Source organism: Platichthys flesus, chromosome 13, assembly GCF_949316205.1.
Source record: "Platichthys flesus chromosome 13, fPlaFle2.1, whole genome shotgun sequence".
Classification (NCBI taxonomy): domain Eukaryota; kingdom Metazoa; phylum Chordata; class Actinopteri; order Pleuronectiformes; family Pleuronectidae; genus Platichthys; species Platichthys flesus.
The window spans coordinates 9947163-9968741 of record NC_084957.1 but is presented as its reverse complement, the minus strand read 5'-3'; the positions used below and the strand labels follow the sequence as shown (position 1 = coordinate 9968741).

The 21579-nt window shown below is 41.9% G+C and overlaps 1 protein-coding gene across 1 annotated transcript; it reads right to left on the bottom strand.

The window, feature by feature from the left end:
• Positions 1 to 283: 283 nt before the first annotated feature.
• bard1 (BRCA1 associated RING domain 1) lies at positions 284 to 20732 on the bottom strand. The gene is made up of 11 exons (XM_062402415.1): positions 20529 to 20732; positions 19089 to 19145; positions 18374 to 18522; positions 16813 to 17885; positions 16205 to 16285; positions 14999 to 15171; positions 8636 to 8762; positions 8405 to 8537; positions 6663 to 6755; positions 2981 to 3078; positions 284 to 781 (listed from the first exon to the last, which is right to left on the bottom strand). The coding sequence occupies exons 1-11, from the start codon at positions 20618 to 20620 to the stop codon at positions 440 to 442; spliced, it is 2418 nt and encodes an 805-aa protein (XP_062258399.1). The 5' UTR covers positions 20621 to 20732; the 3' UTR covers positions 284 to 439.
• Between the last annotated feature and the right edge of the window lie 847 nt (positions 20733 to 21579).

Genomic DNA, 21579 nt, shown 5'->3' with positions numbered 1-21579 from the left:
AACACACAATGTTACATGTTCCTCAAAAAGCAAAGAGCTTCTTTGGGACAAAAATACATTTGGTATAATTTGTTGTCCCCGACCATTTCCACTTATGACCCCTAAAAGTATTTAGTGTTTTAACTGCGAGTCCTTGTCACACATGGCATCCTTGTTACAAGTCCTTAAAGGTGACTAACCAACTTCTTACTACATCTAACCCTAACCTGGAAGGCCTCTACCTTGGAAACAGGGTTTAATCATTTTAACTCCTGGCTCTTGAAAAAAACACATTGCTAGCATAAACTTTAAGAGGTACATTATTGTTTTATTTTTGTGTTTTGATTTTATATCTACTTAATCACCAGCTATTTAAAAAGCAAAACCCGCATTATGACCTTGCTTGAATGACAGTGACAGAAATGTTCTTATCATTTAACATATAAAAAAGTGTTTAGACTCATAATTGAGGCTCGGGCACAGGGAGGAGCTGGAAGGCTGCGATGCAGTCGATAATCCAGTTGGAGGGAGCCGACCACACCTTGCCCCGTCTGACCACTGCCGGCTTGTGAGGGCCCTGGGGGTCGAAGATGATGTACTGGGTGCAGAGGGCCTGGTCAGAGCCTGGCAGGGCGTGGTACGCCGCTGCGCTCAGGGTTTGCGTTACGTCGCTGTCGGGCTTGGGCTGTCGGCTCAGCAGCTGACCTCCTCCCTCCCGCAGCAGCTTGGCGAGCTTGTCTTTGGTCGGCGCCTTAAAGGAGCCCAGGAGGAAGAAGAAGCAGCCATCGAAGAGCGGAGGGAGCTACAGAAGACGAGGTTTGGAAAGAAGAAATTCAGGCATTAATAGAACTTTGAAGATTTTTCTCAACCTTGCCAAACAAACACTTCCTTGTGCATCACGGCTGAAAAAGGAAATGATCTGATGAGTTATCTTCCTCCATGGAAGCAGAGCTACAGTGCTGGCATGAGGATACAACCTCATTCCTTGTGAGAACAGTAGCAGAATGAGTAAAGTCCCCTTTTGTTTATGATGAAGTTCAACTCTTACTAATTTCTATGCCACTAAATCTAGCCTCTCATATTACCTCTCATATAAGAGTCAGTGTGGACGCTTTGGGTTTACATATTCACTGCAGAGCCAAAGACAGTTTTTATCGCACCGCTCTCAGTAGCACTAAGCACTGTTGTTTAAAGCAGCAGTGAATTCACTTTCATTCACAGCCTCTCCGAACTCCACTGTTTTGAGTTGAAAATTGGATTTCAAGTGAGACGTCTCTTTGATCACACTTTCGCTTGATTCCTCTTTTTTTGTGATTAGGATTGATGTTATTTGTTGTTCTTTTCTTTAACATTTTATTCAATCAAGAAGGAGGAGAACAGACGAAACTAACAAAGAAAACAACAATGGGAACATCTTTAATCTACAACTGACAGTTTTTATCACTCGAACAATAGACATTCTGCGGAGTTATATGAGAAGTTTCCTCTTCACACATGTGATGCCTGCTGCACAACATGAGGGTTTAACTGTATCTTATTGTGGGAGGCCACTGGTCAGCTCGTTCTTATTGGCTCTTGTGCTCAAGTGACCGATTGTACGTTCCTTTCAGATTACACCAGTAGCCCATGATTTCAAATCTTCAATATAAAACATGTTAGATATTCGCAGGAGGATCCGATTCAGCCTGTGACGTTAAGATTATGTCTGTAAGCCTCTCACACTACAGGATCATTTGACCGGATAATCTGGTCCGAATCAGCTCCTTAACAAAAAACGGCCCCTCGGAGAATTTCCTGTTGTCTGTCGATGCCTGTGGCACGAGAGGCTTATCGGCCTGATTTCGGTTCCTTGTCAGACACAATCTCATACTAGATCTATTCTTGTTTGGTCCAGGCCAGTGGGGGTGTCTGGGATAAGCGTCCAGGAGGCATGCTATGGAAGCGAATGTACAGTGGTGTTCAAACCCCGTGTCAGACTTTGGACCACAATGTACGCTGCAGAAATGACAGCGTTTTGTTCACAGCACAAAGCGCAAATCCAATACACCTTGAATTCTCTAGACATTACACAGACCTTGTGCTGAAGAGCTGGTGGAGCAACTGCAGATAATGTCCAGTCCAGCTGATTCAGACATTCTGCACTGAGCTCCGGGTCAGGCAACAAATACAAGGCAGAATAATATGTAGAAATGTTTGTGCCTGTGTGTCCATACAAAACAGCAATGGCAGCTGGTTCCCTACATTTGGTTAACACTTCTACATTTAATTACAAGTTTGCAGCTACATTTTGCACTGACCTACTACCTTTTATATTCTCATCCGGACAGAGAGATTTTTTGAAAGTCGGTCGTGTGGACACAGATGGAGGGTTAAATATCCGTTTGAAACAATATATGTTTGTTGTTGTGCAGAGCTGGCGTAAGTAGAGGCACCTGTCTGTGTGTTTGTCAGTGTGTGTCCATAGCCCCTCAACCATCTAGACAAAGCAGTTGTGTGTGTGATTTTCAAACCCACAACTTCTGAATTGGCCTGAATTCCTTCGTGTCCCCTGTTTTAGCTTCATCTTGAGTTGTTGTTGTCTTTCTGGAAAACAACTCCTGTACAGTTGCAGATCTCTCGCAGACTGCAGGATCTTTTTCCTCCAGGATGGTGTAGTGTTCATTTCACTCTCTATCCTAACAAATCATAAATCCCCAAAGGATGTTCACGCAAACACTCGGCTCCAACGTGGGGACAGTGTGTTTCTGCTGATGTATATTGTTTGGATAACACCTCAGGTATTGTCAAAACAGCCTGCCTTCCCTCATCTGTACTTTCTGCATCTAGTTTTGTCCAAGGCACATTTAATGACGTATGTGCAGCTGAACAATGAGCATGCACCACGGATGGAAAAAACACACAAAAACAACACCGTTGTCTCCCAAGGACACAAGGCTCAACAAAATCAATATTTCTCTCTTTCACCAACAGGATTTGTTTGTTTTTTTTGTGTGTGATTTACCAGGCTACATCTGTTTAGGCGACTGCGCTGTGGTCCTTCTCCCGCTTCATGCTCAGTTTCGGGCATCCACTTACCTGCCTGCAGAGATGCCTCCACCCCTGACATGGAAGAGAAGGAAAGAGAGAGAAAATAAATAAACAAAGCCACAGCTAATTATGTTGATTTGAAAGAGGGTGACAAGGCAATTGCAAAAATGGAGGATGACAAAGCTTGTGTCTGTTTTATCACAACGAGTCGGAAGATTTCAACTTCTGGCAAAGCTGCGGTTGTTGACAGGGAAGATGCCCACAGCAAGATGGAGTTAATGATGCAACCCGCGTTTTAAGTAGCTTGAGCTTAAGCAGAATTGGAGTGTCATCTATTTCCGTCTCCAGAGGTTTTACGGAGACACAGTGGAACTGTGCGGCAGTCGGCATCGCCACTTTTTCTGAGTTAGAAAAGAACCTTTTGTTCTCTATTCTTGAGAAAAGCGTCTCTTAAGACAGAAAACTTTTTTTTTTTTAAGTATAGGAAGATGTGGAGGAGGGATCACACTCTTTAACGACCCGTCACTGTTGCAGATAAAAGAGGTTTCTGAACGTGACAAAGATGCTAATGCTCGCAGTAATCAGAATCGTGTCCCGACTCCCGAGTGTATAAAAACAAACTCAGATTAAAAAAATTGCAAATCTAGACTGTGTTTCTCGTAGATTGGAGCGTGATGCCCGGCTTGAAAGGAAAACTTGCGGTGCAGACACTTCTCAAATTTCCAACCGTGACGGATACAAACTGTTCCACAGGCCCTAATACTCATCTGCGAGGTATCTACATATCTACGTTTCGACACACTTGCATAACCTTGTAATTCATCACAACTTCAGTTGCAGTTTAGTGTTCAACACTATTGCTTCCAGTGGCAAGATATAGTGAAACGAACAGATTAGGGTAAATTTTTGTTGGTGTGTGTCACAATACAGCCTATCGTGAAATAGCAAATTACACACATGTATAGAGTCTCGGGAGGGAGGGGTGGAGTGCAATTACATTTTTTCATCCCCCTTAATTACAGCTTTCATTTACTGGGTCTGTGCCAGAGACTTGGGCAGAGTGGAAGGGCGATATTGGGGTTAATCGCTCCGGACGCCGGTGCTTAGTGCTTAGCAGTCATTAGCATATTAGCTAATTACCTTCATATAGACTGAAAGCGGGAACATATCTCAAACCTATTCCTTCCTGAGTCAGTTAACGAGTGAACAGCCAGACGAAGCCACTTCCTGGATTAATCATGAGACCGGCTGGAGCTGTGATCTCATTATGAAGACAATCACTGGAGACCAGAGTTTGACGATATGGAATTTTGAAGTCAAACACTGACTGACACTTTGGCATCGAGACTGGGGAAACAAAGCCTATTCTTTCTTGACAGGCAGTATCCTGACAACCATTGTCATGCTACACAAGAAATGCACAAACAAGTATTCAGGGATGCACAGCAGCAAAATAGACACAATGGAAACCTGAGTAAGTCTCGAGCAGTGCCGGGTGCGGGTCTCTGAAAAAACCCCGCTACCACCTGTGTGTTAAGGAGGAAGCACTTGGGCGCACACATTCATCCGTGGGACAACAGTGGGAGAAGCAGTGAACAGCAGCACAGTGCAGGGACACTGTCCTTTTACAAATTAGGAGAATTAAGGGAAAAGAGGAAGAAATATTGTAATTAAAGCAATTCAATTTTCCTTTTCTTTGAGATAAAAAGATCAAACTCACTTCATGTCGCTGCAATAATTGTGCATTAATGTGGTGTTGGAATAACCGGAAAACAGAGAAAATACATGGTACCAGTCATCCCTTAAAAAAACAATTAGTTTTAATTTTAAAATCAGCTCTAAATTGTAGCTTTTAATGTGAACTTGTGAAATGTTACACTTGTTTCTGAGGCACAATCATAATCAGAATTTGGTGACTAAACTCTAAGACTGTGTATTTCTGTTTGATTACAGCCTCAACAAGTGAGATGAAATATGCTTAAATATTGAGCTTCAGCCTAATTTTCTAAGCTGGACTGAACATGTCTCCAGCTTGAGCATTGAGAACAATATCCATCTTCTGATCTCACTCTGTGAAATCCAATAAGAGCATTTCCCAAAATGTTCCATAATGGAGAAAACAAGTTCAATCAATGTTTGATGTTTAATAAAAGCTTAGTTGAGGCTTTTAGCTGGGGAGGAGCCCCATTTGGAAGGAGGGGGTTTATTTTCATGATGGATTTCAAATACAACACCGAAGCTGCTTCATCCAAGAGAAAAGGCGTTGCAATGAAACAGAAGACCAAGCAGATGACTGATGAGGAGGTAAGACAGGGTCTGGCCCGGCTGACAGCGATGGCGTATAAAGGCAGGTGACAGTGAGAACTCATACACACGGCTTGAGATAGATAGGACGGCACAGTGACTGTCACGAGGGAGACACGCCGTGTCAAGTGCTCACCCTGCGTGGAGGCAGAAGAAGAAGAAAGGGAGGGGCACAATATGGGCCAAACAAAAAATCCTATGCAGGGAAACAACCACATACTTCAACAAACACATCTGAAGCTGAAGTGACATACCGGCAGAGAGTGTGTGTGTGGAATTTGACTCTACACACTCGCAGTGAGGAGCCCACCAAGGTAGCAGAGAACTCTTTGACAACAAGCCACGTTCTACTTCCCCCGCAGCTGACTTCCTCCAAATATGTGCTTGTTGACTTGGTTTCAACAATGCCACAGAGACCGGCTGAGAATAATCAAAAATGTTTTCATCTTGGCACGACTCAAACGTGAAAATAGAGCGAGCCATCTTTTCATCGGGAGCGATATTGAAGCCTCGATTCCCTGATTCCCTCCCCTTGTCACCCGCCTGCTCTATTAGGCCATCAGACATGTAAGCAGGTGTGTGCGCACACACACACACACGGCACCAGCAGGAACAAATACCTTGAAATTACCTGTGGCAAGTGGTTCTTTTAAGATATTCTTCTAATAAAAAATATTGTGTTTAGCAGTTTCCATTCCAAACATGGCATAAGATTTAATCTGAGAGGTTACATGGGTAAACATCTAAGAGAGTTATCATATCCCTCAACGCAACCAGGTAAACATCCAATAAACAAAAGTGTTGCAATGTTTCTAATAAAGGTTGGATATCAATGTGACAAACTTCATAATACAATTCCTTAGGAGCACATTCTGAGTTGCAGCCAGATAAAATGTTATCTGAGATTAAGGGGTGAACATAAACTCCATTAAATTATGCCATAAGAGTTTGTGCTGCAAATTCCATTTGTTGTACACTGTGGTTCCCAACATTTTAACACTGGTTAAACACAGTGCTACACTATGACAGGAGTCTAGATTACTGCACCAAATATAAAGTCAAAGGCAGATGGAGTTCTACTCTGTGACTAGAGATGAATGACTGAGTAAATACAAATGTAAAATTGTAAGTAGCAGACAGTAATGTATAGGAGCCTGTACAGAGCAGCACAAACCATTTACATTCAAGTCTTAATGCTAAGCTAAGCTAAACAGCTGCTGGTGATAGAACCATATTTGCAGATGAGGCATAGACTGTGTAGTCCAGTATTCCAAAAGCACCATTGTCAAACAGGACGTCTAAAACAGAATCCGCAGAGAGCTGCCACAGCCAACAGCTCTCTCCATACTTACAGCTGTATCTGACAACCCAGCAGCCAGCAAGAAGACCCAGAAGTGCGGAGTAGGTGGTGGGCATGTGTCCTTCTGGCACCACGACATGGCTCACTGGAGGGAGAAGACAGACACACACATGCACCAAAGCCAAATTGAAAAGGTACAAATGAGCCCTGCTGCACATGCCTGAATAGCTGCAGCTGCTGTCTTCACATTTCTGTCAGAATCTGCAGCTGCACAGTGGGTTAGTTTTGCATACCGAGACAGCTAGGTGGTTAAGGCCCAGTCCCAATTAACCCCTTAGCCCCGCCACTAGGCCCTTCCCCTTTGTTTTGCACTTGGACGTGAATGGTATTGTGGTCCCATTTCTCTAGTGGCCATTTCGCTCTTCAAAACACCCCTTTAACTGTAGTGTATTAATATATGTATTAATTCAGTAGCAAATGAAAACATAATTGAATCTTTGTGACAAGTGTTTCGGGAAAATCGCTATCCACTCATCCCTCCATCAGCAGAGTGCTGGGTAGATAATGACTGAATTTTAATTATTGAGTGAACCATCCCTTTAACCAAACTGCAGCAGACAACTAATATTTATGGTTTTCGTACTTGATTTATTTCATTAAAGCAATTTGTTTGTTGTTTTTGTCTCTGTTAATTATTTAGAGATGTACTTTACTTCAACCAGAGTAAATAAGTGAGCTTTCTGTAAACCTGTCAAACAGTTCATGGCAAAACATAAAAAGGCCAAGCAACTGCGTATTTAATAAAAAGCGTCAGACAAGGACACATAATTATAACTTCATTAAAAATTTAAATACAGGCTGAATGCCCCTTCATTCAACAAGTGAGCGCAGTTGACAAGCGCAAAATGAACATAATTATATCTCCGGGGCAAAACCTTCTTACATTGTGCACTAATGGTGGATTTGGGTGGATTTGTCGCTTTGAATTCCAAATGTGAAAAAACTGAAATAAACGTTCTCTGAAAGCAGCTACTTCCGCCCCTGCGGTCAGAGGAAGGAGAGCTGTGAGGAACACTTCTGTTTTTCATGAGTGTGTATTCATCACCCTGACACCACCTCCAAACATTTTTATGAGGAATGATTTCAATTACTTCAGCTCGCTGGTATTCTCCTAGCCATTACTATGCAACAGTTAAGGGGATTGTATCACAATGATGTACACAGCTCTAACAGCACTTGTTAGTTACTGTTGAACTTTCATGAGTGATAATGCTCAAGCACCTACTGCTGGCTTTTACAATAGGACGGGGTCTGTGTTGGATAGTGAGGCCTATTAAGCTTGGCTCTGCAGACATTGTAAAGGACCATTTGCACAAAAGTCTCATCGCAGGTTAAACTGTACAGTAAATAATGAACATAGTGATTAGGGCACATATTTGGCTGTTTTGAAATGTGCCCATCTAACCCATCTTTAAGTTGAACAAGGTCTTCCAATAATGTTGAATGCACTCGCAGTAAGTTGCTTTGAATAAAAGCATGAGCTATATTAAATGTAAATGTAATGGTTGATTACCTGTCAGGCTGTTTGGCAATAACTAAGCTTACCAGCCTTGTAAATATACCAGTGATTGAATGGAAATCGCGGTTAATTCCCTGTGTTGCTGTGAGACTATGTGTCAATAAAAGAATGTTCCAAAGCAATCATACAAGCCCATAATCTAAGGAGCTTTGGTTGGAACGTCAAAGAGGTTTAAGCCCACTGCGGAGGTTGTTTTGGAATCGGACCAACGTTACCTGAGCCAGAGAAGGTGTCACTCATCTTGCCTCCCAGTAGCTCTCCCAGTTTGGCCAGTTGAAGCTGGGCTGGCTGAGGAAGCTTGCTGGGCAGAAACACCAACGGTTCATCCCTCCTCGCACACTCACTCACCTATGACATGGCGTAAATTTAGAAATGTCTCTGGCTGCAATTTGAAAGGATATCAGCACTCTAGCCTTGACAATTGCAAAAGGGACACGTAGACAGACCGCAGTGAGGCCGGCTGAGGGGCTGAAGGATGTATTCGCACACTGGGTTCCTTCTGCGGCTTCCTGGAAAATCTCCATCATCTCTGCGCTCACGGCATAATCTGCAGGACGTTTTCCATGCAGATTACTGTGGAGAACATCCAAAAAGATAAAGAGTGTCAGTCTCTGAGCGGGTGACCACGAGGCCTGTCAGGCATTTCAAAACTGATAACAGAAATAACATGAAAGTTCTGTAATTATTTGCCATAGATTTATCACAAAAAATCCATCAACACACGCTAAAAGCAGGTCAACATGCTGTGTAGTTGTATTGTATTCGGGTGGGTTTCCAATGAACGGGTATAAATACTGAAACTACTGGTCCCTTGTTGTGTCACTCGTTATGAGACTTTTAAATCTCACTTATAGAATGTCTAGAACTTCCCTTGGGACTGTGCGTCGGAATTTTCACCTTCAACCTTTTTAACCTTTCACATAAAAAGTGTTTTAATCACAGCTCTCTGTTCTGACTGAGGGTTTTAATCCCTTCATTAGGTTTCATTTCATTTAGTTTTTAACCCTTTTCTCAACTGTGAAAATGTTACGCTTTAATTCTAATGTGATCTAAAGCCCCTTTTCCAACATCTGGCTTTTGTCTGAAACTCAATTACTGTATTAATGTGAACAAAATAATAATGGCAGAACTACTACAAATGCTGTAATACAAATTACAAACTGCTCCAAATAGGGGAAAAACTGTCAAAACTTTCCCAAAGGCCAAACGTAAGAAAAAATCTCCTGTTCTCCAGTAAAATCATAATGTAAGAGACTTTAAAGCGATATTGACTCAGCCCACCTCATGTCCTGGATCTTTCAAGCCAAGGCTCTTTGCAGTGTGTAGTTTAGAGGAATATGTTTGATATTTCTACACCATAAATCCAAGGTCTTAAAGAAGGTAGTCATTCTGTCCTATAATTTCATCCGATCCGGCAAATTTGGGTTGTTTTTTATATGACTGGCCAAGCAGGACATTAAAAATCAATATTTGCCAGTCCAGAGCTCAGAGGAAAAACAATTTGGCAATATCACACCCGGCTTGTTCTGTGAAACTGTGCACCCATGTGTGTCATTCACTTATTGGAGCATAATTGTTTGATATGAGGTTGGGCTGTAATCTGCACTCTACTTCATTCAGAGGTCATCGTGTCCGTATATAAACCACAGCAGACGCACTAATGCAAAGCAAAAATCAGCTCTTACTTTCCCTTTAGATTTGCACTATAGTCATTTAGCTGTGATACACAACACCCCCTTTAGAACACAGTTATATGTAACGGAGGCTCGGTATAATCTCAAAAGCAGCATTATGCATACAGACTCACAGAGACGAAACTGCAACCACCCCCGAGCTACAACAGGAACAATGGAGAAACAGCTTCAAAGTGTGGATCCCCAAGTTTGACAGAGCTACAATAAACACGACTATGGTCACCTTGAGAGAAGAGGGACAGGAGGGGGGGAAATGAAATCAAGAAAAAAGTGCAAGAGGAAGTGGAGAGGAGATGCAGAGAAGAACCAAGCTCGGCAGGTCGTCTCCAAAAGATTAGGCGTCAGCAAAGATAACACCTGGGGGACAATTAATAGGTCCACTGGTCCATAAAATAATTCATTTGGATTCATACCCCCAGCCACATACACCCACGCAAATAAACAAACATAAGTGTCCCTGACACTTATACGTACACACACAAGCTGGTGTATGCAGCAGCACGTGAGGAGAATATCTCAAGAAAAATATTAAGGCGAGGAAAATGTGCAGGAGGTAAAGTCACAAACACTCTCCCACAAAGCCTCTGCCTAAGCACCCGAGTGGGAGGATGGTGGTGGTGGTGGTTCGAATGGATGCCTCCTGCAACCACGACTCTTATTCGAACCAGGGGAGGAGATTCAAATATTACTTTCTGGATAAGATCCAAGGGCCCTAACAAGATAAGTAATATTCCAGGGACCCCCTCATCTATTTCCCTTGGAATAACTTGAAATAGTCTATAATGTATTTTTTTTTTACACATGTATTTAGTTATGCGAACTATCAACACTAGAGAAGAGTCTTAGAAAGAACCCGACTATCGTTCCTGCTGTGTAGAATTCAATGCATTTATTTGAACCTAAAAACTACATGCAATTGAATTTCTGCTGCGAAACCAAACCTCTTTGGTTTTGGGGAAGTCAATTCAAAATTCAAAACCAGGCTTAAGATCACCAAACACGTAGCAGAGCTTTTGAACTATGTGAGCAGCTCAGCAGTAAGTCTTAACAGTATATTAAGTCTAATGATAGAAACACATGGCGAGTAACTGATGAGGCAGAGGGCGAGGCCTGAATGCATTTTTAATCAAAAGGTTCATTAGTTACATTTCCTACTCAAAGAACCAACTTGGATCAGATGGCTGATATGGATTACATTGATGATACCGTACATTAGTCACCCACAACTCCATTCAACTCAAATCCTTATTCTGCAAGTACCCTCCTCCTGACATCAAACCTGCTTGAATCACAATTAACGACTTTGCTTGAAAAAAAGGGAGATGTCATGGACGGACAAAAATAAAAGTTTGAGAATAAGAGATAAAACTCAGCAGAGCTTTCCACTCTGGACGAAAGATGAACATTTGATATCTGATAGTTGACGTGATGGAGCACATTTCAGAGACTGGAGGAACAGATGAAAAACCATCCATCACTAGAAAGTGAAAGTATCGTCATATCCATATAATATTAAATTGTGCCCTGCAGAGTTTTCTGGTAACAAACCAAATTGACAGTTTCTCTAGAACACATTTTGTGTGTTAGTGAAGTCTAGCAAACGATTAGTTTCTTTCCTCAAAAAAACACTTTGTTTGCATTTGTAAACATACACCATTTACACCGGTGTTTATTTGCTCGCTTTTTCTTCACAGTTTTGTTGGCATTTTGCTCAGTTTTATCGCGTATCATTGGGAATAGCTCAACAATTGCCAGAAATATGTATCGTGTCTGCCTGGTTGTGTCAATGCACGTGCATGGTAACACACAAAATGTTATATTAAGTGTTGGCTATAAAAAACATTACTTTTGTTGTATGGTTTGTGTGAAGCAGGTGATGATAAATAACATCTGTCTGATTCGGTGCTTCAGGTTTCAGGTGGTCATTGGGAACAAAGCAACTCAAACGCACTGGGTTCTTGTTTCCCCGCGTCTCATAAATACAAATCCATTTGTAAAGTGCATTGACATGAGCATAAATGACTGGGAGCAAATGTGGAACCATTATCCTTTCAAGTGCCATTTCAAATTTTGAAAGGGGTGTTGTACGTAATTATTGAACTAACCACTAACCTACCGAATGTGATATTTGGAACTGCTTCTCAGATGATAGTGACGATGATATTTATCCTTTTATTTACTTTGTGAATTGTTAGTAGTTCGTAGTTAGTAGTTAAATGCTTCTTCTAATGGTTCTAAAGCAGTTGTGTGTGTTTTGTTCAACCTTACAGTGACCCGACAAGCAAACAGTAACTGGTCTCATGAGAGACCTTATTGCAATTCTGTTTTATTTTTATAATTATGAATTGGCTTGTGAGCTGGATCATCTGTCTCACTGTCATCTATAGCACATGCTACCAACTACCACCTTGCAGGTTTGTCCAAACATGCTGCTCATGTACATAATTATGCTTATAGAGCCCAGCTGTGAATTCTGTGTAGCTTTTATGAAAATGCTTACACATGTTTATGAGACAACAGGGTATGGACCTATGTATAAAATATACTCATATGAACTTAAAGGTTCAGTGTGTAGAATTCAGTGAGATCTAGAGGATATACCGAATGTTGCAGCTGAATTCCCCTCACCTCGTTCTCTCCTTCCAAACATGAGGAGAACCCGTGATAGCCTTCAGTCGTCATAAAAACTAAAAAGGTGCTTAGTTTGTCCAGTTTGGACTTCTGTAAAAAAAATGGCGGCCTCCATAGAGAGGCCCCACTTTGGTGCAAATGCAAAGTATTTAAATATAAAGAGTCCTTTCTAAGTTGAGGAAAAAATTTAGATGAAAACCAATGAAAAAAAAAAAAACAATGAAAACATTACTGGGATTATTTTATATCCAATTACTGCCAGTAGATCCCTTTCACCTAAACCTTACACACTGGACCTTTAAGAGTGTGCCACTTTCAAGACTTTATTCAGTATCAAAAACTTGATCTGGAGTGGACTCAGTCACTGGTCTAGAGGACAGGGCCAAAACCTTGACAAATTGCTCTCCAATATTTTAAACCTAAAGTGCACACACACACACAAAATAGAGACACAATGAAGTTCTGCAAATCCTGTATTGCTATGCCCGAAACTTTGTGCCAGTCATTCCATTAGGGATTGTGTTGCCTCCTTTGTGTGTTTGTGTGTATGTGCGTTTGTGCGTGATGCAAAAGGAGGCCTGAGGCAAGGATTGCGTTTATCTTACAGAGTCCTGACAGACTGGGCCAGTCACTGCCAACTTGTTTGCCTTGCAGACCAGTAATATAGGTAAAGAGAAGAAAACACAAGACGCTGCAATCAGGTCCCATCAAAGAAAAGAGGCATATAAGATGATATGAAGACAAAAGGAGAGCAGTAACCATTTGCAAATCTTTGTGATCGTTAATCCTTCATGAAATGATTGCAAGGAGAGCAATAACTGACACACACCGACCCTGATCAACTACTCCATTGATCCCGTTGATAAACCAGCATTCCCCCCCTCATTATGGACATTGTGCTACACGCCCACCCTGCCTCCCTAGGTCAGAAACGCTGATGCAGCATCAACTGATTGCCCAACAAATAATCAGCATCGATCGATCTTCTTACATCTGTGCACCTATGCACTGCACTAACACACGCCCTGTTCTTAAATTATAAAAAGCTGAATGCCTGGTACAATGCATGAAAAATAGGAACCAAATGATTTATCCAATAAGTGGAAAATAAGGAGCTATATAATGTAATGCAATGATGTACAAATTCTGTATAATATACAATAAATGTTCAGTTTCTGTTGAGGTTTCTACTTCATGTATGTGGCTCAGGTGAAAGGCATCCGTGAAGCATTTTGTCGACCGCTTCTTAAAACACTGAGGGGAAAACATAACAAAGACAGGATTCAGGGTTGTTAGTTTGGCTGTTTCTCCATCTAGTGCACCAGCGATGTGCCAGAATCGAATTTTCATGCTTTTGATAACTGGGACTAAAAATATCACAGTCAACAAATGTGATCATCTTATTTTTCATATAGACTGAAACTTGTATTTTTTTTTTTAAAAGAGGCACAAATCTGGAGGCTACTGCATATAACCTCAATTTAGGAGGTAATACCCCCCTCCCCCCCCGTCTGTTTGTTGGTTTGTTTGTTTGTCAGCAGGATTATGAAAAACCACATAACGGTTTTCCATGAAATGTGGCAGAACGATGTGTCATGGGCCAAGAAAGAGGCCATTACATTTCTGTGCAGATCCAAATGAAGGGGTCGATGCAGGATTTTTAAATTCTTTCTTTAAAATGTTCAGATATGGGGGCTAACCTCTATGAGTTTGTGCAATTTGCTGAGCTTGATTGAAGGGGGACTATTTGTTTGTGCTGTACTGAGAGTCATTCTAGTTTAAAAGTAGCCCAGGATTGCAAGAGAACAGGTCTGAGAAGCTCTGTTCATTTTTGAACAAAACGTTTGTGGCGGAAATAAGACACAGCAATTAAATCAACTAATGCTGCAAGTCAAGGCCAGAGAATACCGTGACCTGCTCTTTCAATATATACCGTCAAGTTAGTGGATTCAGACCCATCATGGTTATTAAAGAAAACACTTCTGCTGTGCTGCTCGTTCAGTTATCTTATCAAACCCACCCCATTTCAGATAAAAGGCTGTGATTGGCCCGACCTATCTCAAGACAGATGGACATCTTTGTGAATGGGAATGAGGCCAGAGGAACAGGCAAAACTGAACAAAGCCGAGCTCAACGATTTCAGTTTCCAGGCTGAATTAAAACAGTACTATTTTTAGCCATGGGAAAATCATTTTTCAATCAGGTTTCAGGGACCCGTATTGTTTTTAACTAGATTTAATTAGATTTCTCTTTTAACCAAAGCCATGATGACAATCTTGTTTTCAGGTCAGAGCTACTCATGAACACTTTCAGAAGACCAGTGACGAGTAGAACACACAGTCTATGCATATCCTTGCTTGTCCTGGGCCAGGCATTTTGCACGGAATGATCCACAGTACATGAACAGGCCTGACACTCATCTTGTGGCCGTTCACTTCGTGCATTTCACCTGTAAAACTGCTTGTATGAAAAATAACTGCTTACAGCACGTTCTGTGAGGCTCCGAGCTGCAGCAGCAGTTTGACGATGGCCGGATGTCCATTCCTCACGGCGTCGTGGAGCGGAGAATCGTTTTCATAGCCAGGTGTGTTCAACAGGGCTCCCTTTGAGAGCAACACCTCCACAACTGCCATGTGACCGAGGTTACACGCTTCGTGCTGGAAGAAAAAAGCAACAACCTGTTTGGTTGATCCTCTTTCATGCTTAATAACACCCATTCTTAGTTTTCTCTATTTTTGATCACTGTACATTTTAGATGATGATGTTGTTCGTGAAAATCGGTGTGTTAACATTGACATAGCATACATTTCTCCTTTTTGGATAATATAAACTGTATATATATATATATATATATATATATATATACATATAAACATATGTACACACGCAAATGTCCAAGTTTCTTTGAACCCTGTAACCCTAACATTATCTGTGCAATAACTCAAACTATGTATTATGGTGATGAGAGTATGTGTTAGTTAGAGTAGGTGTTTCAACACATCCAGGAGATGCAGAGGATTGCAGCATGTCAGGGTTGAAAGCTCCAACACTTTGGCAAAAGCATAAAAATCTGTCAAACATGAATATGCTATTGACACCATTTCAAAGATCAGCTGCAAACTGACAAAACTGAAATTGAAAACTCGGATTGGGTCTGAGCATCTTGACAGCAAGTGGTCACATGAATTGCTGGACTAAGATGTTGACAAACGCTCTCGTGTTCTTTCTGTATAGAAAAAATGGTTACTCAGGCAGCAGTTATGGATCTTTAGGCTTTAGGCTTAAGTATCAAAAAGAGCACAGGCTACCTGTTTTAGGGTAAGCCAGTGTGCATGAAAAAGGCTGCACTTGCAGTAATTAACTCAGGATTAGAAGCCTTGATATCTGCTACGACACACAAAGCGAATATGGAGACAAAGCAGAGTCTTTGTGACCATGTCTTAGATTTACATCAAAGTAAAAGATATAGTTTGTTCTTTCTTACAATGATTCAAAAGACTGACTTAAAAGTGTTCTTGGTTTCATTTGAACAGGACGCGCATAAAATAAGCAACACTCAAGACCGCTTACATTAAAGCAAACAACAAATTGTTTGAATCAAGCAACTGTTATGTTGATGAAACATTTTTTGTCACCGAGCTCCTCCACACAACAGATTTTCAGATTCATCACTTGTTTTATTATTCTTACCAGAGGCGTCCACCCAGCATTATCCTTCAGGTTAGGGTCGGAGCCCTGGTCCAGCAGTTCCTTGACAGCTTCTACATCTCCCTGAAGCAAGCGGAGAGAACAACAAACTGGAGGTCAGAGCCGCAAGACTTGTGAACGTAACCCTTCAGACACAGCTGCTGATCCCGGCGTACAAGAGCCCCAGTGTTTATCAATCACACTCCGCAGTGGGCCATTGATTACCTTGTCTGGGATCCAGAGGGGGATTACAGCGGTGTTAACAAGGATTACTGTAAAAAATGGTTTATTCCCAATGGAGAAGAACATGGCTGTCTGATCATCTGAAGACAAACATGTTCACGTTTGTTAAAGATCGAGATTGCATGTCGCAATCTCATCATTTATACTTCTGACAAATAAGTGCAGACATAGCAGGAATAGTAATTTTGCGAGACAGCGTATTCTTTATATAGCCTAATTCTGACTCATCTTATTTATGTCTAATTTTCTGTAATATTTTAACACTTAATACATTTAGCATGTGGTGCAAATATACAGCAGCCCGTGCATTTGCAGAAAGCCGCAGAAAACAGAGGGAAGTAATTAATTTAGATTATTTAAAAAAAGACCTTAATAGCCGATAGATGCAGCAGCGTCTCTCCCTTGTGGTTCCTCTTCATAATTGCAGGGCTGCCTGGGCTGACCCGTCCAAGAGGTGAAGCATAAGCACCGGGAGACTTTCTACCAACAGCGGCTAAGACACGGGGGCTGTGTTCATGCTCCTCTCTGCAGCCCTTGTTGCTCTTTTCACACCTGGGGCTTGTTAAAACTGAAGTGTTAAGGACGACTGGTGATATCTGATCCTGCGACTTTCTCCTTCGGCCGGGGGAAGCCCGGGGCCTTTTTGGCGTGGTCTCCCCGGTGTCAACCTTCTCCGCCGCTCTGGTTCTTTTTGAGGGATTCTTTGGAGGAGGAGAAACGTTGTCCTGTTTTTCAGGATCGTCATTTGGACTGTGGTCACTCGCAGACACTGCGTTTTGCTGGATGACACTGTCCGACATGCTCTGATCGGCTGAGACCTGGCGATTCATTTCAGTGCCACTGCCCCCTGAGAGGCTTTCCCTCGTGGTGCTCCTGCCAGGGATGAGGTCAGTTGTGCTCCCCTGTGGCACTTCTGACTGAGGCTGGTCCGACATGACAGCAGGGCTGAGGAAGGAAACCTTTTTACTGGACCTCCTTGCTCCTTCGGCACTTGGCTGCTCCTGTTCCTTAGAAGTATCTACCTCCTCTGTGATCCCCCATTGCTTATTTATGGCCTCCAGCCTATTCGTCTTCACCGTCTGCTTAATCTGCTTTCGAGTGGCTTTCTGCAGGAACGCCTTCCTGCTGGCAGATTTTTTCTTAGATGACCTCTTCTTCTGTTGTCCATTTCCATTGTCGCATGTTTGAGAAGAAGAGCCGGAGTCTTGCGAGGACGAAGCGAAATTGAAAACTGACAGATCCTGGTGTTGAGCAGTAATTGTGTCTGGCTGTGCTGCAGCGGTTTCTACAGACGACCTGCTGTCCGGTACGCTGACCTCCGAAGGCCTCTCCACTGTGCAGCGCACCTTGCGGCTGCGGGGGCTGAACCAGATCTTGAAGTTCTTCTTGTGTTTTAAGACGGGGCTCCCAGGTTGTGTCTGAATCTCAGCAACTGTGGAGTCTGTAATGAATCAAAGTAAAAACACATTTCACAAAACAAACAAAAAATCCCCTCTCCCGCGAACTGTAATTCTACCTTGTGATTTGCTGTCAAAAAGCCTTGTTGTATTTGTAATACATTTCCAATACCTGCCAAGATGATAGAGTACTGTGTAAATTTAGACACTGCAACCAGGAGATGTGTGCACATTTCAACAACAGGGCCCTAGAAAGTTGCCCACCAGTTAGTTGTCAGAGCTGAGATCTACTTGCAAAGTAAACACTACCATGGTTATCTGACTCTCAATTACTGTCATTTGCAGGAGACTGGATGAGCAATTAAGAAAATAAAACACAGGAAGCAGCCACTTATGCTGTCACTGAGGGATCGGATTGAAGGAAACAGAGATGGAGGTGGGGGCAGACGGCCGTGGGGTGCAAGATAATGAATAGGACAAATGGATTTAAAAATATAACTCTTAATTACGCTTTCAACCAGCTATCATCTACCTGGTTTGTCTGCGGGATTGAGCAGGGAGTCCAAACCGCAGAAGAGCTGAATAATGCTGCTCAGCTGCCTGTTGATCTGGATGTCCTTCACCCAGGCAGGGCTATGACACACCACGCAGCCATCTCCTGCCCGGGGGCCAGCACAGGACCTGAGCAAAAAACATTCTCAGGATTAGGCATCTATATCTCAGATCAGGAATAAACGAAATACAAGGTTATCGATTTTGTTTTTAAGACCATTCAGACATGGAGAGAAGGAATAGACTAAGGCTGCAATTTATTCCTTTCGAGACATTAAATAAACATTTGACTTTGTCGACACATTTAGCCCTGTTAACTACATATTGCCATGGATATGCAGTATTTCATTCGCACATTCATTAAGCCCCATAAAACAAGAATTATATGCAGTTAAAAAAAAAAAATCCAACGCATCTGGTTTAAACACTAATAATAAACACTAACAACAAGCAGCAAAAATATATTATTGACTGATTATTGTGACTGAGTAGTTGAACATTGTGGTAATTTTGTCAAGGCAGAAAAATATCATGCATGTTTTAAATATAAATATTATTTGCCTGGCAGTAGCACCACTAAATGTAGTAGGCCTTCATTTAAACATTTGTCAAAACCTGTCTCTGACTCTCCATGATACAGGTCTACAGCTACTGTGCATGTCAGAATAAAATGCATTTAACCAGGGTTACATTACCTGCACACCATATGCTCACACATTCCTAGACACACCGGCTCCTTCATTACGTTCGAGCTGGAAATAAAAAACAAATCATTTAGAAGTGGTCAGTACAATCAGAATCTGCAAGGTCACCTCCATCACACAAGTATTAGTGCCTCACAGGCCTGTGTGCAGAGGAAAGAATAGTTATCTGCCATTTTCCTAATTAGCACTTAACACATCCACTGAGGCTGATTGGATTATTGTAGCAGCGGTAGTATGCAGTCATTAAACCAGTGTTATAATGAAACTCTGGCAGGATGAAGGTAGATTATAGGGAATCTGTTTACAAAGCAACAATGTTAGGACTGGTTGGGAGAGCACACGTTGCTGGGAGAAGACCTCATCAGAAACTTTAATGCAGAAGATAAACTTCTGCAGTCACTGCAGAGATAGAGCAGTGTTTCTAAAATAGTGGTTGGTACCACCAGGGGGGTCGAAAGTTTACAGCACCACAGGAAGCACTGCAACATGACATGTGCATTTAGGGGACTATTCTGTGAACTCACTCAATGGGATTGGGGAAACTCTTTTACAGAAGACGTTCCTAGCAGCTGCATTACAGTCTGATTTGGTAATACAACCGGATTGTGGCGATAGCTAAGGGATCTCAGACCCTGCATAGAGTATATTAACATCTGCATAGGAGTCCACTAACACAGTGTAGGACCCTTCCTCCTCCATGTCTCACACACTCATCATCCCCCTGCCTGGTTGGCTGGATGATACTGGGATCAGATTGTGTAACAGGTACCTCAACATCCTGCTATATGTCCACACACTCACCCGAACTAAATCAACCCACCCACACACCCACTCGCCCCATCATTTACAGCAACACCTTGCAGAGGAGTATGCTTTGAACTGCACCTAATACACACAATACCTTTTATGAAGCTTGTATTACCTTATTCTACCTTTTTTTTGTTTTGTTTGTTTCCACAATCAGATTTGAAACTGGAGTCTCTCTTCTCACACCCAGGTCAGGTTGTTTATCTGGCTGTGTCAGGTGCTGCATATTGTTGCTCCCACGACACAGCGTTTTATTCATCTGGAATGACTGATCGTTTTAATCATATTATGTGTCGTCTCTTTTATAATAGAGAACTGCCATTCACTTTCAATCTGTACAGTGTCCCTGTGATGTTGTTGGTTTATCACAGCTTAGCACGGGGGCAAGCCAACAACCAAGAGACTTGTTTGAGTTGAAAAGTGAGTCAAACCCAGCAGACAGCTGTGAGGGGCTAACTAAGGTTTAGCTTTAACATGTTTAGGTTGACCTAACGAGCTAACATCAAAATTTGATATGACAGCCTTGGGACTGTCAGTAAGAGTTAGCCTACACAGCAATGGAAGCTCCCTCACAACAAAGCGATTCTCCATCTCTCTCTTTAGCTAAACTTAACATGAACTCACCATTTGGAGCAAAGCAGCAGGCGGCGGAAGTTGGCAGCCGCCTCTTTAGTTTTCTTCCAGTCTTCTGTCTGCACGGAAACATGGTCGTCCATCGTCAGGAGCAGTTATGTGTGTGTCCTCTCGTTTATTACTTCAGTTTGCGAACCGACATCACAAAACAACCCCAACTTACTTCCGTGTTACTTGCATCTCCCGCCAAGTAGCAGGAAGTTGACTGGTCCGCGGCAATGACGTAGGTTCCGGTTCTCCAACAAACTACATAGAGGGTGTTTTATTTTTCTCTTAAACCGATGTAAAATGATTCATTATACATCGAATGATCTATTTATTTCAATTAAAGTGAACACAGAGGATGTATATATAGATACAATTTGTTTATTGAACATGTCATTATTGTAGGTCTTTGTAATTTATCACCTGAGACGTTTGTAATCGCCACATTAACTCATCAGTCTAAAGTTTTTACATTTTCAAATTTTAAAGATGCACCAGCGCAGTACTTTTCATTCCCGGCCAAAACTGTTTTCCCTTAATGTTTGTATACGCTCAGTTGATTTCCACACTGATGATAGCAGGCCCAGCTAATGTATCATCATTGGTTTCATGCATTAACCAAATGCCATTGTAAACAACTGAAGATGCACAAACGTGTGTGAACAGATACCCCCTCTCAGTTTAAATGTCATCGTGTGGTCTCCACTCAAGCAGAATATCCCAGGCCTATCTGAGGAATATTAATAAAGTTTGTGTCGTCCGGGTACCATTATGTGCACTGCCAATACTTGTCATTATCATATCTGAATGTGTTTGTGTTTTTAATTAGTTTTTACACAATTTAAACTTTGGATCTACCAATAGCCTTATCAGGTTAGCTCTGAATGTTCCATACTCAATGATAATTGAACAGGAACATCACTCAGTAGAATGCATACCTCAACAGTCCCCTTAATTTGAACATAGCCACACAAAGTTATGCACACTTATAGATATTTGTCTTCTAAGTGTGTTTCATTTATCACGTAAAGATCTCTGCAAAATTGACAAAATGTCA